Genomic DNA, 15285 nt, shown 5'->3' with positions numbered 1-15285 from the left:
CGGGCCGGTTTTGTTGCCAGACTCTTTATTACATTGAAATGAACGTAAGATGTTTTTGTTTTGTTTAACATCTAGTTTCTGATTACTGGCGGCACTGTTGTGGTTGAGCGTGTCAGCCCTCATGCACTGCAGTCATGGCTCTAGGCACGTGTCTTACCTTTGTGTTCTGCAGGGTATTTTCAGCTATTGTCTTTGGGGCCATGGCAGTCGGGCAAGTCAGCTCCTTTGCGCCCGACTATGCCAAGGCCAAAGTGTCAGCCGCCCACATCATCATGATCATTGAGAAAACTCCAGTCATCGACAGCTACAGCACGGAAGGCCTGAAGCCGGTGAGCTCAGCATTGCCATTTCATAATCCCCTCCCAGCTCCTGAATGACAGTCTCACAAACGGAAATCTAATGCAATGTCTTTAATGCTGGTAGTCAAATAAGTGTTGCCTGGACATGCGTTCATTTTTCAAAAGACCAATAATAGATATTAACATCTAGTCCTTTTGTATATCAAAGTTACAGTGAGGGGGGACTCCTGCCCGCTCTCAAAGCAAATCCTATTAACCACGTTCTATTATATGTAGTCTTATCTAGTCTGAAGGAACGATAGGAGTTTGCACAGTAAATTTCAGCGACTGGATATGAAGCCCAAGGGGCTTGGAACTTGTTAGAACCAGTTAGTTGAGACCCTGCCGATGAAGCAAAATTAAAACAGATTTGAATTTTTAAAAATTAGGTGAAGCTAAAAGACAGCTGAGATGGGAAAAACTATGAACTGACCCCTGCTAGAAGCTAATCTCCCTCTCTTAAAAACTCAGGTAGAGTGCATGTTGCATAGCAACCAAATCTCTTGAACAACAGAGTCAGAAACAACCACTCTCTTTTCAGAGATGGCAGCCTGCTACCCGCTTTGCATGAGGACCACGCTCCTGAAGGGCTCGCTGTGCATTTTCCAAGGTTCCCTTTCCAGGGCTTCAACCTGGATTCTTTCCCCTCCGAGTTACCATTTTATTTTACCCAGATTTTACACATTTGGGCCCATCCCAGATTTGCTTCATCAGCCATGACCAAACTGAAAACCCGTTTAAAGCCCTGGGCGTAGCATAAGTTCACTACCTTCTGGCATGTGGTGGTAGAGGGCGATGGCTGCATGAAGGTGTTCTCAGGATTACAGTGATCAAATTGAATGTTGCTCTGATTCTAGGATAGGTTGGAAGGAAATGTGACATTTAATGAAGTCGTGTTCAACTACCCTACTCGGCCGGACATTCCAGTGCTCCAGGGACTGAACCTCTCGGTGAAGAAGGGCCAGACGCTGGCCCTGGTGGGCAGCAGTGGCTGTGGGAAGAGCACAGTGGTCCAGCTTCTGGAGCGCTTCTACGACCCCTTGGCTGGGAGAGTGGTGAGTGCACATTCACAATTAGTTCATTGCAGGCTGCAGCCCAATTACCTGGTTGTATTTTGCTATTGACTATACGCCATGCTTTCTCAAACACTGTCACATGCCACATACCCTGCTTGGGTAGATCTGTCATCTTAGAGTTGGTCTCCACCTGGAGCCATCTGCCCCAGCCTCTCTCTTAACAGGACTCCTTAACTGTCCTCTGTGAGCAGCCTTCTTACCACTGTCTCCTTTGCCTTAGTTAGGCCTGTGTCCAAGAGAAGAGCAGCAAAGGCTACTATGAAGGAAGCAGGAAGCTGGTAAAGGCAGGAGAAGAGACAGTTAAGGCAGAAGCCAATAGTAGAGTATGTCAGGAAGCAAAGATAAACACTGGAAAGAGAGGGTAAGATGAAAAGTGAGAACTCATGATAAGATTCAGATATTTAATTAATATTATATAAACTATAACTAATAAGATATTTCCAACTTTTAAATTATTCTCAGTGAAATGGTGCTTATAGCAAACCATTTAACAGGAGTGAAGTATAAAAGGAGGGAAAAGAGGTTTAAGTGACTATAGACCAGTGTTTCCCAAAGTGGGCAATACTGCTCCCTTGGGGTGGGGGGCCCCCAGAGGAGCTGAAAAAGCGGTCACCTACACATCTGCCCGCACGAGGCCCCGTCTCGGAAACTCACAGGGGAGTTCTAGTCTGTTCAACAGGGCTGCTACGAGTCGGCATGACTCAGTGGCAGTCAGTTTAGTTTGGTTTTGGGTTGTGTGCTATAATACAATTTTTTTTTAATTGTTAGGGTTGATGTAGAATTTTTTTCTGAAAGTGAGGCAGTAGGCCAAATAAGACTATCAAGAAGATTAAAGGTGAAAGAAAGAAAACAGGTAAGAATAGTAGCTTGTGTGATAAATAAAAGTTTAGGGAAAATTTTTAGTAAGATGAATTTTGAGCATTTTTATAACTGTGGATCAGAAAAAAAAGCAGTGACTATCATGTACTGGACCATGAGATAACTTCTAAGCACAAAAGAATGACATCAGCACATTTAGGAGGTGGGTTAAAAAATTGAGTGACTTCTCTTTTGTCTCCTGAATTACAAAGGATGAGTGAAGGGTCAGGTTTTTTTATTTAACATGCAGAAAACTTTTAATGAGAGCCTGTCAGGGGCCATCTCAGGTACTCAGGGATGAGATAGGAGGACTGAAGGGAGTAGTGAAAAATGTAAACAACTACAGTCTAAAATAGGAGAAGAATCCAACTGGAAAGAATAGAATTGGGAGCAAGGCATGTTCATTATGTAGGCACTTCGCGATTGGCTATACTAGGGAGAGTGTTAATGGTTCCTGTCGGTGTGGCAAGGCAGAGGTTCTGATGACACAGTGCCTAAAAGCGCAGCTGCTAACAGAGAGGTCAGCAGTTTGAACCCACCAGCCTTTCCACTGCTAAAGACGTAGTCCTCTCTTCCTGTAGCAATGACAGTCTTGGAAAGCCTAGCAGGCAGTTCTACTCTGTAGAGTCTCTGTGCCTCAGAACCGACTCCACAGCAACCGGTTTGGCATGGGTATCGACCCATCAGAATTCATGCTGGTTTCGGTAATGTCTCTATGGTGCAAATTGGCTGCTGAGAGCCATAGTTGAAACAATGATTGAAGTAGCAATTGAATTTTCAAACTAGGCTAGGGGGTCTTTTGCCTTTCCTACAACAATCATTTGCTCATAAAGACCTTCCATTTTCTTTAAAGACAGCTATGCCCGTGCTCAGTCTACGCTTTTAAGAACGATATCAGCCTTGCTCCTAGTTTTTAACTATGCTGTTCTATATTTTCTGTGAATTTTGCTTTTATGCTTCAATTCTGGGATTAAAGTTTGAACAAAGTATTGTAAATGAAGACTTCACTGACAAATGAAGAAACTAGAGGAGGTGAGCCCTAGTGGCCTTCTTGAGTAAATGCTGGACTGCTAACCCAAAGGATGGCAGTCCAAACCCACCAGCCACTGCATAGGAGAGAAATGAGGCTGTCTGCTCCAATAAAGATTTACAGCCTTGGAACACTACATAGGGTCACTGTGAGTTGGAATTAACTTTGTGCGTTTAGTTTGGGTTTTTTTTACTTCTTAAATACTGATTACGGTCCTCAAAAGATATACATCAGGTAGTGTGTCAAATGTTATTCTATTATGAGGCATAGAGCATGGTGTCTGCACTTAGCTGAGGAGATAAGTCATATGCATGTTATATTAAATATTAAATATGCAATGCACTGTGAGGGGAACAAACAAATCTATGTTGGAAGAAGTACAATCAAAATGCTCCTCTGAAGCAAAATAGAGAGACTTTGTCTGATGTACTTTGGGCTTATTATCAAGAAGGGCTAATCCCTGGCAAAGGACATTGTTCTTGGTCAAGGGTCATCCAAAAATAGGAGGACCGTCAACAAGATGGACTGAAAAACCGAGTTAGCTGAACCAGTGGGCTCGCGCACAGTGGTGAGGGTGGCCAAGGACACAGCAGTGCCTGGTTCTGCTGTGCACAGGCTTGCTGTCAGTTAGACTCAGTGGCACCTAACAACGCAGCGTACGAGGGGGTACCCCAAACCGCGATTTTCTTTCAAAGCTATGTATTTAATTTTTTTTTACAAAACTACCTTATCACCTTCAAAGTACTCCGTTACACTTAATACATTTGTCAAATCTGCTATTCCACTCTTGAAAGCATTTTTCAAACTCATCTGTTTGCCTGGCTGACAGCCCTGCCCTCGGTTCTCCTTCACCTCTTCAATGTCACCTCTTCAATGTCATCTCTTCAACGTCACCTCTTCAATGTCACCTCTTCAATGTCACCTCTTCAATGTCACCTCTTCAATGTCACCAAATCGTGTCCTTTCATGTCTCTCTTCATTTGCGGAAACAACAAAAAAGTCATATGGCATGAGATCGGGTGAGTCAGGTGTGTGGGGCAAGAGAGACAGCTTTTTTTTTTTTTGCCCCAAACTGGCACACTGAGATGGCTACAGGAGCAGGTGCATTGCTGTGGTGGCAAAACCAGTGCCCTGTCTGCCACAAATCAGACCTTTTTGGTCACACACTGTTAAGCTATCTTTTCAGCACCTCTAAATCAGTGGTTCTCAACCTGTGGGTCACAACTCCTTTGGGGGTCGAATGACCCTTTCATAAGGGTTTCCCAATTCATAACAGTAGCAAAATGACAGTGATGAAGTAGCAATGAAAACAATTTTATGGTTGGGTGGTCACCACAACATGAGGAACTGTATTAAAGGGTCATGTCATTAGGAAGGTTGAGAACCACTGCTCTAAATAGAAAGCTTGAATAACAGTCTGACCTGGTGGGATGAACGCCAAATGCACTATGAGTTGACATTTGCATCCTTTGGGGAAGTTGGAAGATGTCCAGAAAGAGGCTTGTCATCAATCAACATTTCACCTTTTTTTAAGAACAAGAAAACCACTGGTAGACCTGAGTTTTTACCAGAGTGCTGTCCTTGTCAGCTGTGTTCAGCATCACAACAGCTTCTGCGGCACTTTTTCCGAGCAGGAAACAAAATGCCACAGCCACATGCTGTTCTCTTCAATTGGCCATCATAAAAAATGAGGATCAAGGGACACCGCTTCCATGAAAAAATTCACCATGACCAGAGAGAACCTTCCCCGGAGATGCCACTGGGTGCACTGGATGCTTGCCTAGTGGGGGGGGAAATGCATACTATCAAAGCTCCGCCCAGTGAGCTTTTTTCTGGGTTTTTTGGGTACCCTCTCGTATGGCTTCCAACATTGTTCCCTGCCAAATGAGTGAGGAGGTCCTGTAGGACTAGGAGAGAGACCTCCATGAGTTTAATTAAGGAAAGGGGTGAGCCCATAACTGATTCTTAAGAAAAATTACAGGAAGGTGAGCCTTCAAGAAGGCATTCTTTGCAAGAGCTGCAGTTAGTAAGTGGTTAGTTTACAATGCAGAGAATAGGTTAGTTAGACTGAAATAGGAATATTCTCAAACTTTTGTGATCATAACCCATCTATGGAAAAAAAAAGTCCAAAAAATCTCATGACTATTCTGTACTCATAACTACTTTCTACTAGGTGAAAATCACTTGGTGGTAGTAAAATATTAAAATTGAAAATAACATTGATAAACAGCACACAAACATAAAGGTAACAATTAATAATTATCCTACAAATACTTAAATACAAGAAGAACATAATTAACAGCATGGCAATAAAGAAACAGATTAGGCATTTTGAGTTGTTAAGTATTGCAGAAAGTCAAGTACCTACAAAAGCATTGGAAGGACTGGGAGAATGGAGGAGGGCTGTTCTTACACGGTAAGATCACAGCACAGCATCTGCAGTCCATATCAAAAAAACAAAACTAGACTCTTCTTGCCAATGCAGAAAGTCCCATCTTCCAGAGGGTATGTGTCAGCTATCACTGAATCTAAGAGAGAATTAGCTTCTACCTCCAGATTTCATGTAGCATAATTCACTGGTAGGACATAAATTAGTTCTAGAAATAAGGGAGTCTAGGAAATATTTTTAGCCCTCCAGTTTCCAGAGACCCAAAAGAATATGGAATGCACATTGAGTAAACAGAAAACAGCTGTCTCAAGAATACATTGATATAGAAATCTCATCTATTGCAAAATACCCATTATTACTCTTGTGTATATTCGGTGGAACTTTGAAATATTACCAAGAAGGTGCACAGCAAATTGATTTATTGAGAAGACTCAAATCCAAACTCACTACCATTGAGTTGATTTCAACTTCTAACAACCCTTGAGGTTTCCAAGACTTTGAACTTCCTGGAGTAGACAACCTTACTTTCCTCCCTCAGCACGGCTGATGGGTTCAAACTTCTGATCTTGTAGGCATCAGCTCAGTGCATAGCACAGCCCACGACAACATCAGCAGAAACGGTCCCAATACTCAAATACCCATTTCTCAGTCTACCAATTTTTTAGTGAATATCTATTCACAACCTTTGATAAATCACTTAGTTGCTAGGAATTAGTTATTATTATCGTGAAAAAAATGAATCTTCATAATAAGAACTAAAGTAATCGACCCTAAGGACGATCCTGAATTCAGGAAGATCCTCACAACCAACAAGGGGCCTTGAATCATATTTTGAGAAACACTGGCCTGGAGTGGGGGTCCTCAAACTTGGTGAGTACCATAATAGCCTAACCAGCCTGTACAGAGTACAGTCATCCTAACTCGGATTAGGGCCTGGCCTTTTACTCTTGTAATTTCCCCAAGAAATTATAAAACTAACCATAATATGAAAACAACTGAGCTAAAGGTTTGGATTTTGGAGGAAGACATTTGAGTTAAATGGTAGACAGCCTTCAACCAAACAAAAGACCTGAACTATATACGAGAAGGTGAAGATCCAAGTTGTGTGGGATCTGAAGGTGGTACGATTCTTGTTGTTGTTGTCTTTTTGAGTAAAGGTAGGAATTTTAAAGTTAGGTACAAAAATTAATACTTATATAAAAAAACTCTCCTCCATCCAGTCAATTCTAATAATGACCCTATGGGACAAGGTAGAACTACCTATGTGAGTTTCTGAGACTTTGGCTCCTTTTTTTTTTTCTTAATAGTTGAAGGAGAACATTGTCTTCAAGGGACAAAGACAACACAAAGACAGGCACATCTGGATGAGGGAGGCCATTAGCATGAGGTCAAAATGGCATCCAAGGACTCACCATCGGGATGCTAGAAACATAGGGCATGGAACAAAGGAAACTGTCAGAAACTCATGATTGGTGCCACTTCAGTCCATCACAGTTTCAGGTGGGACTGCAGGAGCAGGAACAGGACCATGACTGAGACATGAGCACTATTAGATAGAAGGGCTTCCAAGAGCGGTCCAGGGCTTTCTGACCAAGACAGGCAGGGCAAGACTGACAGGTCACGACTCATGACTGGATGGAGATGTGTAACTCTTCATGAGAGCACAGAGGCTTGTCTTTTTCCCACAGAGCACGGCCGGTGGTTTCTAACTGCTTACCTCATGGGAACCATTATGCCACCGGGGTTCCTAATACTTAACATAGAATGGGGGAGAAATCACAACAAAATACTGGAGTATACAGATACCCATTCCTTTCCTAGGCACTCTCTGTAGGCAATTTACCATAAATCCTTAAGTGGGAGCGCTTCCTGATCATAACCTGCTCACCTGCCTGCCCCAGAACACTGCTGTACCCCCAGCACTTATATAACGTCACTGTTAAATCCTTCCTTTGAGGCATCCCCCAGTCTTCCTATTCATCCCTCTTTGGTCCATCTCGGACACCACTGTCAGGGCCATGTTTCCCCTTTAGGATATAATTAGAAGCCTGCTGTCACCATAAATATAACCCAATGGATGCCTGAACCAACAGCACTCTTATGAAGGAAGACAGAAAATACATATCCATTATGAGACATTTGTGTTTCCTAAACGCGACTCATAATGTTTAGATCATACAATTCCTGAATGACCCCGTGGAAGTTATATGATTCAGCTCATCTCTTTATCTGCAAAATGGAAATGAAAATCTTTCCACCTCACAAGAGGTGTAAAGATGAAACAAGAGAATGCTTATCAATATAGGACTTATCATTGCGTCTTCATTTAGGCCAGTGGCTTTTCAATGGTTTTCCTGGATCCCACCCTAGACTGCCACCTCCACTTCGGCTAAAGGACTTCTGCTTTTCTGTTTGACATTTTGGGTACTCGGGATGCTTTTGCTGCATAAAGGGTTCTTTCACGAGCACAGGTTTTCATTTAGTTCAAGTATGGCATGGCGGGATAAGAAAGGCTCAAAGTGTTATCATATTACATGTGAGGTGGAAGCTCACTAAAACTTGCTAGGGTGATTCTGACTTGTCTTTGATTTTATTAGTTTAGCAGTGTCTGTTTCCCTCCCAGAGATATGTGCCTGGAAAAATAAAAAACAACTCCTTTCTCCCCTCAGGTTTCCATTTCTCAACTACAGCGGTCCATCTAAGAAGGTCTGCAGTTCAGACACTTCATGTCAGGCTGTTAACCCACCCACCCACCCACCCACCCATCCGCTCTCACCCATTAGCGCCATAAAGCAGCCTAGAGCATAGATGCTCAGAATAGTCTCCTAGCAACTGAGCTTGGTGCTAACAAGGTGATGGCTGTGCTTTCCATCCCGGCATCTGTCAGCTGCACAAACAGAAGCTCTGTGACTGCTCACAGATTGTACTCTGACTCTGGCCAGCTGTCTCCCAGAGGCACCCAGCCTAGCACACAGGATGCAGAGAGTATGTGTGGCTCACCGCCCTTTCAAGGGAAAACAGCTAGAGGTGCCTAACGAGGTGATGCTGACTCCGTGGCGTCTCCTGCAGGGCGGCAAACAGCTCTCTCACTGGAATGCCAGAGTTCTGCTGCAGAGCAGATCTATGTGGCAGACATGTCACCATCAGAGCGTAAGACGTTTGAGAGGAAGGCTGTAAGTGCACTCCTGGGGCTGCAGGGTAATTCAGAGAGCCAGCTCGCGACAACAAGGACAGCATCCTCCTCTCACTCTTTTGGCTCAGAATTCTAGATATCCACCCATGATTTTATCCACCCATCCATTTATTAAATAGTTATATCATACACACAGCGACAAATCACTGCTAATCCTTGAGGAGTTACTGAATGCCTGACATTGACTAAATGGGGATCTTATTGACACATGAAACATACATCATTGAATGCTCCAATCTGTGTGCTGACTCTTCATCATCACTCACATTTGACACACCAGGAAACCAAGGCTTAGAGGAATTCGAGTATCCCAAGTTCAAACACCTGCTAGCACTCACTCTCCTACACTCTTACTGATTTCTCAAAACCTCATCTTACCTAGCGAACATTCAGAAACCTGAATGTCCTATCTAGTGGGTGACCGTAACTCTTGCTTATTTCCACTCCAATCCTGGACACATTTCTGGTGACCTAGTGAGATGTAAAAATGAGGTTTTTAGGGTATATCTCACTGGAAGCATTTTATATTGTTGTTTTTTTGCTGCTGTAGCAGGTTACCAAGTAGCTTAGACCAGCACAGATTTATTATCTTACAGTTCTTACAGGTCACTGGGCTAACAGCAAGGTGACATCAGACATGTTATCCTTTCAGGAGCTCGTGGGAGATCATCAGTTTCCTTGCATTTTTCTAGTTTCTAGAGCAGTGGTTTTCAACCTATGGGTCGTGACCGCTTTGGGGGTTGAACGACCCTTTCACAGGGGTTACCCAATTCATAAGAGCAGCATAATTACAGTCATGAAGTAGCAACGAAAATGATTTTATGGGTGGGGGTCACCACCACATGAGGAACTGTATTCAAGGGTCGCAGCATTAGGAAGGCTGAGAACCAGTGTTCTCGAGGTTGTCCACCTACTGAGCTCAGGGCCCCTTTCTTCATCTTCAGAGTCAGCACCGACCAGTCCGTTCTGGGAGACACGCAGTCTCCTCCGTCCCTCATTCGCCATTAAGAACTCTGTGGTGACATTGGGCACACCCAGCTATGATCTGCAATGCGTGAACTGTCCATTTGTACAGATTAAACTCTTCAGTGACTGGGCACTGTTTGCACAAGTAATGGGGGCTGGTGAAAAGGCAAAACTTTCAGGAATAATCATTCACAGCAGCAAAGCCACGCTTATTAGACTGACACACGTCACAGTGCCGCAAGAAGGACCTCAGAACACTACGTGGATGGAGATTCTGGGCCTCCACTCACCGGGCACCCTGAAGACAGAGAGCTTTGAACCAAAGTCCATCTTCTGCCAGTTTTATGCCTTTAGGATGGCAGTTACCTGCTGCTTCTTACACTAGGGAGTTTCACCCTTAAAACCAAGAGCTAGAGGTGAGTTTGAGGTAAAGTCCGGTGCGCTCAGTGGGGTTTCCATATTGAGTCCTTCTGGTCCGGCCTGTGAAGGACATTGTATGTCTTCAAGGAACAGAGTCTACAGTCCCAGTAGCCTGTAGCACACAGCCAAGGACTGGACAGAAACTAGGTCCGAAGTATCTAATTAGGAACTTGCCACCAGGCGTACTACCCCCTTGGGTTCTGTGTAAGTATTGTTGAGCGTGGTTTCCAGATGGCAGGTTGGTCCACCCCATTCTCTTACTAACAGAAAGGTAATTGCCTTCTCTGCGGCGTACATGTCCCCTCCCCATGGTGACGGGAACGTCCAGCAAGGTTTCCTGATCCCCCTGGCGGGGTGACCTGAGCACAGTTTTTATGGCAGCAACTGAATGGTCTTCTCTGTCTCCCCACATCTTGAAACACTGACCCCAGCTGAGGTGAGGTCTACTCTGTCAACGTGGTTCTTAACATGTCCGTGTGGTAGAAGAAGTGACGTGTTTCATGGACACCAGGCAGGCTTTCTCCCTCATGGCTCAAAAGACCAGATGAGAAGATTGCATGCCCTGGAGCAGTGGCCGGCTTTCTTCTTTGTGTTTATCTCCCAGAAGTGGACTGGCACAATATTTGTCCTTTTGTGATGGACTGACTTCATGAAGCAGAATAGCGTCCAGGCCCCTCCATGTCACGAGGTATCCCGTGGTCTCAGCATGGATGCATAATATTCCATGGGGTGTCTGTTACCAGGGTTTCTCAATTCATTCTTCTACCGATGGGCGTTTGCGCTGTTTCTAGCTTCTTGCTATTGTGAACTATAGCATCCTTAATTCTCTTTGCAACCAAATTCCCTTTTACATGGATTCTAGGGATTGGGACATGGATCACATTGGGAGGAAAAGGGGGACTTAATTCTGTCCACCACATGCATCTCTCAGGAAACTAGGGTTAAACCTGAGAAACACGTCCATTCGTCAATGCTAGACCCAGCCTGAGGAACGGTGCCAAGCAGACTAGAGAAAACCAAAATTGTCTTCAATATCACAGTAACTTGGCAATTTTAATATATAAGAGAAATACCATTAATTTTCCTTAGTGTCCTGACTCAAAGTTGATCTATAAACTTGTGTTTTCAGCTCATTGATGACAAAGAAATAAAACATCTGAATGTGCAGTGGCTGCGAGCCCACCTGGGCATTGTGTCCCAGGAGCCCATCCTGTTTGACTGCAGCATTGCCGAGAACATCGCCTACGGAGACAATAGCCGCGTTGTAGCACACGATGAAATTGTGAGCGCAGCCAAAGCAGCCAACATACACCCCTTCATTGAGACGCTGCCTGAAGTAAGTCTCTCCCGAAGTAGGAGCCCAGGAAGCATAGGGTCTCTCAGCGCCTTATCATTTTAGTTCTAAAGGACCGACTTCCCAATGGAGAAGAGGAAAATAATCCAAAACAGACCTTCACGTACACAAGCATGCAGCTACACACTCGGTCCTGTCTGCCCTCTTGCTCAGCTCTCCCTGGGAGAAGGGGTGGGAGTATTAGCTCCGCTCAGACATAGAGGAGAGGGACTTCTAGGAGGAGAAGTGGAGGAAGAAGGCCCCAGGCCCCAGGCTTCTGTGTTGGGAGCTCTGAAGAAAGCTGGCCTGGTGGGTGTGTGTGTTGTGGGGGGGTGGGGGGGACGGGTTTCTCTCCCTCTCAGCCCCCACTTCCGGCAGGGCCATTTTAACCCTTTTCTCTCCAGACTTTCATTCCACCTCCTTGCAGCTCTCCCCTGCACCCCAAACCCAATCTGAAGTGAGGCCAGACAGTAGCACCCCGCTGAAACAAGCTCTCTAAATAGAGCTGAGCCACCGGAGTGACCAGGGCATCCTGTCATGGCAAACGGAGTGACATGTTTTGTGGACCCCCAAGCCCTGTTTTCTGAGTTCCGCTGCTGAAAATCTCCCCATGGCTCTCTCAGCTGTTGTCTCTCAAAGGTCCGCTAAGGCTTCTAGGAAAGTGGGCAACCAGTAACCCCTCACCTTCTCCTAGGGTGCTTCAGGTGTGGGGTTGCGTGCGTGCGTGCTAAGTGTATCTCCATTCTGCTCACCTGCTTCTCCCAGTTCACCCTCGCCTGTGCTTTCTTAGTGTACGGAGAAATCCCTGCCCCCGAAAAGGGAACTCACAGTGCTGCAGCGGGAAGGCAGGCAAGAATGGCAACACCAGGGACCTCTCAGCTTCCTAAAATCCACCTTCTCCTTCTCCTTCCGGTCTAGTTTGGATCATTCTTGCCTCAGGGAGGAGGCGTTGTCCTCCTTGCCCCGTGAGCACGCTAGCCCAACTGTAAGTAATTGAGATAATTAACCCTGGTGGAGGCTGGACCACGTAAAACACAACAAAGCTCCAGTCCCATGTGCTAGTAAGGAGGCCAACAGTTTCTCTGTCATAAAGCTTGGTGGTGCTGTTGTATAAGTATTGGACTGCTCACTGCAAGGTTCAAAACCACCAGCTGCTCTGAGGGAGCAAGATGAGGCAATTGCTCCCGTAAAAATGTATAGCCTTGGGAACCTTATATCAGGTCTATGAGTGAATTTTGTGGTTACTCCCTGAGTCAGGAACGACAACCTGGCAGTGGGTCCCATCCAGGCCTCCCTGTATGGGTGTGGCTCAGCATGCCAGTAAGACCGGAGAACTTGCTGGAAATGGACATGTACAGGCTCTTCTCCAGACCTGGTGAATCAGCAGTACAGCACACTGTTTTAACAAGCCCTTGGGTGCTGCTGGCTAACATTGGCAAACCTCCAGGCTAACAGTACAATCCTGGGTGAGGCAATCAGTATTAGCCAAAAGGCTGGAAGAATGAGTCCACCAAGGGGCATCGTAGGAGAAAGGTCTAGTAATCCACTTCAGAAACCAGTCCCTGAAGACCCTGTGGAGCACATTTCTCCCGAGACACACCTGGTGTCACCATGCGTTGGAATTGCCTCAATAAATGCGCCTGGTGTCGGAGTAACAGAAGACCCACACAAAGAGTCGTGGTGATCTTGCTTATTAAATTGTGCATGTTGCCATCTAGCATTTCCCCACCACACCCATTTCCCAGTCCTGTGTCTTGGGCTCCTAGACTGTATACATCACCAGGACACCCCTGTAGACGTCAGTACCCTCTGTCTCAGGAGGAAACTCCCCCATGTCCTGCTTCTAAAGATCACTTCTCCTGAGAGAGTAAGGGCAGAATTCACCTCAGTCTTCAGAAGGCTGGGCTGGAAACCTTCTTCCAAGGCTCTAGTCCTGCTCTACCTGCCTCAACAGGATCTCGGTGCTAGGACAGCCCAGCGGCTCCTCCACCCCCGTTGGTGCTCCTGACTTCCCAAGCTCCCTCAGCGCTAGACAGAGCCAGTCCTGTGCATCCCCCAGCATCTCCTCATGCCACCTGCCACGATTGACCTCAGTCTAAGTGCCAGAGAACTAGGATTGCCAGAGGTAACGAGTGGAAATAGGCAACCCTGTAAAGAAGATGTTATTTGAAACAAGCAAAACCAAAATCATTGCTATTGACTTGAGGCTGACTCATCGTGACCCTGTGGCACAACAGAAGGAAACACTGCCCGGTCTGTTATGTCGGTGCCCCGCGTGGCAGCCACTCTGTCAGTCCATCTCACTGAGGGTCTTCCTCTTCCCAATGATGTCTTTTTCCAGGGACTGCTCATTCCATGTGGAAAAGACAGGGCTTTCTCGCTCCCATTGGCAGTTACAGTTTTGGAAACTCACACGGTAGTGGTACCCTGCCCTGGCAGTCGCTGTGTTTCCGTCTGTGGTGCCTTCTGGGTCACAGTGAGTCAGAACTGACTCGTGGCCCCAAACAACAACATAAAGATTTGAAAGTTAGTCTCTGGGTATGAGAAGCAGAGCCCACAATTTTGCTAAAGTTTCAGCAATTAAAAGAAGACAGTGCTTTCCTGGTTACACACGCCGTCACATCCCTTAATTTATGAGAAATTCAAGAAGAATTCTAAAAGTTTTTTTTTAAACAGCGCCTTCAGAGTTATATACCAAAATAGAATTTTGTTCCCACTCAATAAACTTTCTTACACACTGGAGATAGGTTTATAAAAACAGATGCCTGAAGGTTGATTCTACATCCCAAGCCTGATTGCTTTCCTTTCCTTTTCAAACAAGGTAAGGAGTGCCACCTGCTGGTTATAGGTAGAATGGTCTTCAATTATTTATGTGTTAACTTTTCCCCGAACATAAGCAGCTAGATCTCTAAGAGAGCCAAGCATTGCAATGATGTTCTTCATAAATGTGTTGGCTTATTTTCACTGAAACATATACTTTTAAGGCTCAGACATATCTTTTTAATTAAAAAGTTGAACATTCTATGTGAAAGCTTTCTTATGGTTTAAGTTTCTGTTAACCAACCCATTTTTAGCTTCAGAATCTTTTTTGTGGACGCCGTTACCCTATGTTCTGTAAGGAATTTTTCTTCAGTTTTACTTTTAACAACACCCAAACCTTATTTACAGAAATATAGCACCAAAGTTGGAGACAAAGGAACGCAGCTCTCTGGGGGCCAGAAGCAGCGGATAGCCATCGCCCGTGCCCTCATTAGACAGCCTCGGGTCTTGCTTCTGGACGAAGCAACATCAGCTCTGGACACAGAGAGTGAAAAGGTAAGGACTCATATTAGACTCATGCATAGTTTGAATCCGTTATCATTCAAAGGTTTTCGTGTATGCCTTTATCTTCCATAACAGAGAGCAAAATTTAGTTGGACAAGCTGATTGTGAAACATGTCCGTCTCGGTGCAATTTATACTGAAACAACTTTTTATAGCTGCCATGCAAAAAAGCTAGGTTGAAAAGCACTTAAGCACCCCTAAAGAGCCCTGGATCTCTTTGTGTTGGTCTAAGAATTTGCATTTAGGAGGCCTCTCTCCTTATTGATGTGGACAGTGTCCACTCAGTAACCATATAGAAAAGGGGTCAGGGGCAAGACCATCTTAAAAATCTGGCTGTTTATGTGTGGAAGGTGGTCACA

At 45.1% G+C, this 15285-nt stretch overlaps 1 protein-coding gene across 2 annotated transcripts in view; it reads left to right on the top strand.

The window, feature by feature from the left end:
• ABCB1 (ATP binding cassette subfamily B member 1) overlaps nt 1-15285 on the top strand; it is a 177909-nt gene that overhangs the window by 160729 nt on the left and 1895 nt on the right. For both annotated transcript variants that reach the window (XM_045288717.1, XM_045288718.1), the window contains exons 24-27: nt 173-329; nt 1196-1393; nt 11400-11606; nt 14772-14918. In XM_045288717.1, coding sequence (XP_045144652.1) covers nt 173-329; nt 1196-1393; nt 11400-11606; nt 14772-14918 — 709 coding nt within the window. The remainder of the gene's footprint in view (nt 1-172; nt 330-1195; nt 1394-11399; nt 11607-14771; nt 14919-15285) is intronic.

Source organism: Echinops telfairi, unplaced genomic scaffold, assembly GCF_000313985.2.
Source record: "Echinops telfairi isolate 266 unplaced genomic scaffold, ASM31398v2 ScPeMD7_23;HRSCAF=83, whole genome shotgun sequence".
Lineage (NCBI taxonomy): Eukaryota > Metazoa > Chordata > Mammalia > Afrosoricida > Tenrecidae > Echinops > Echinops telfairi.
Note: the sequence above shows the minus strand (reverse complement) of the source record. Positions and strands in the feature narration are given on the sequence as shown.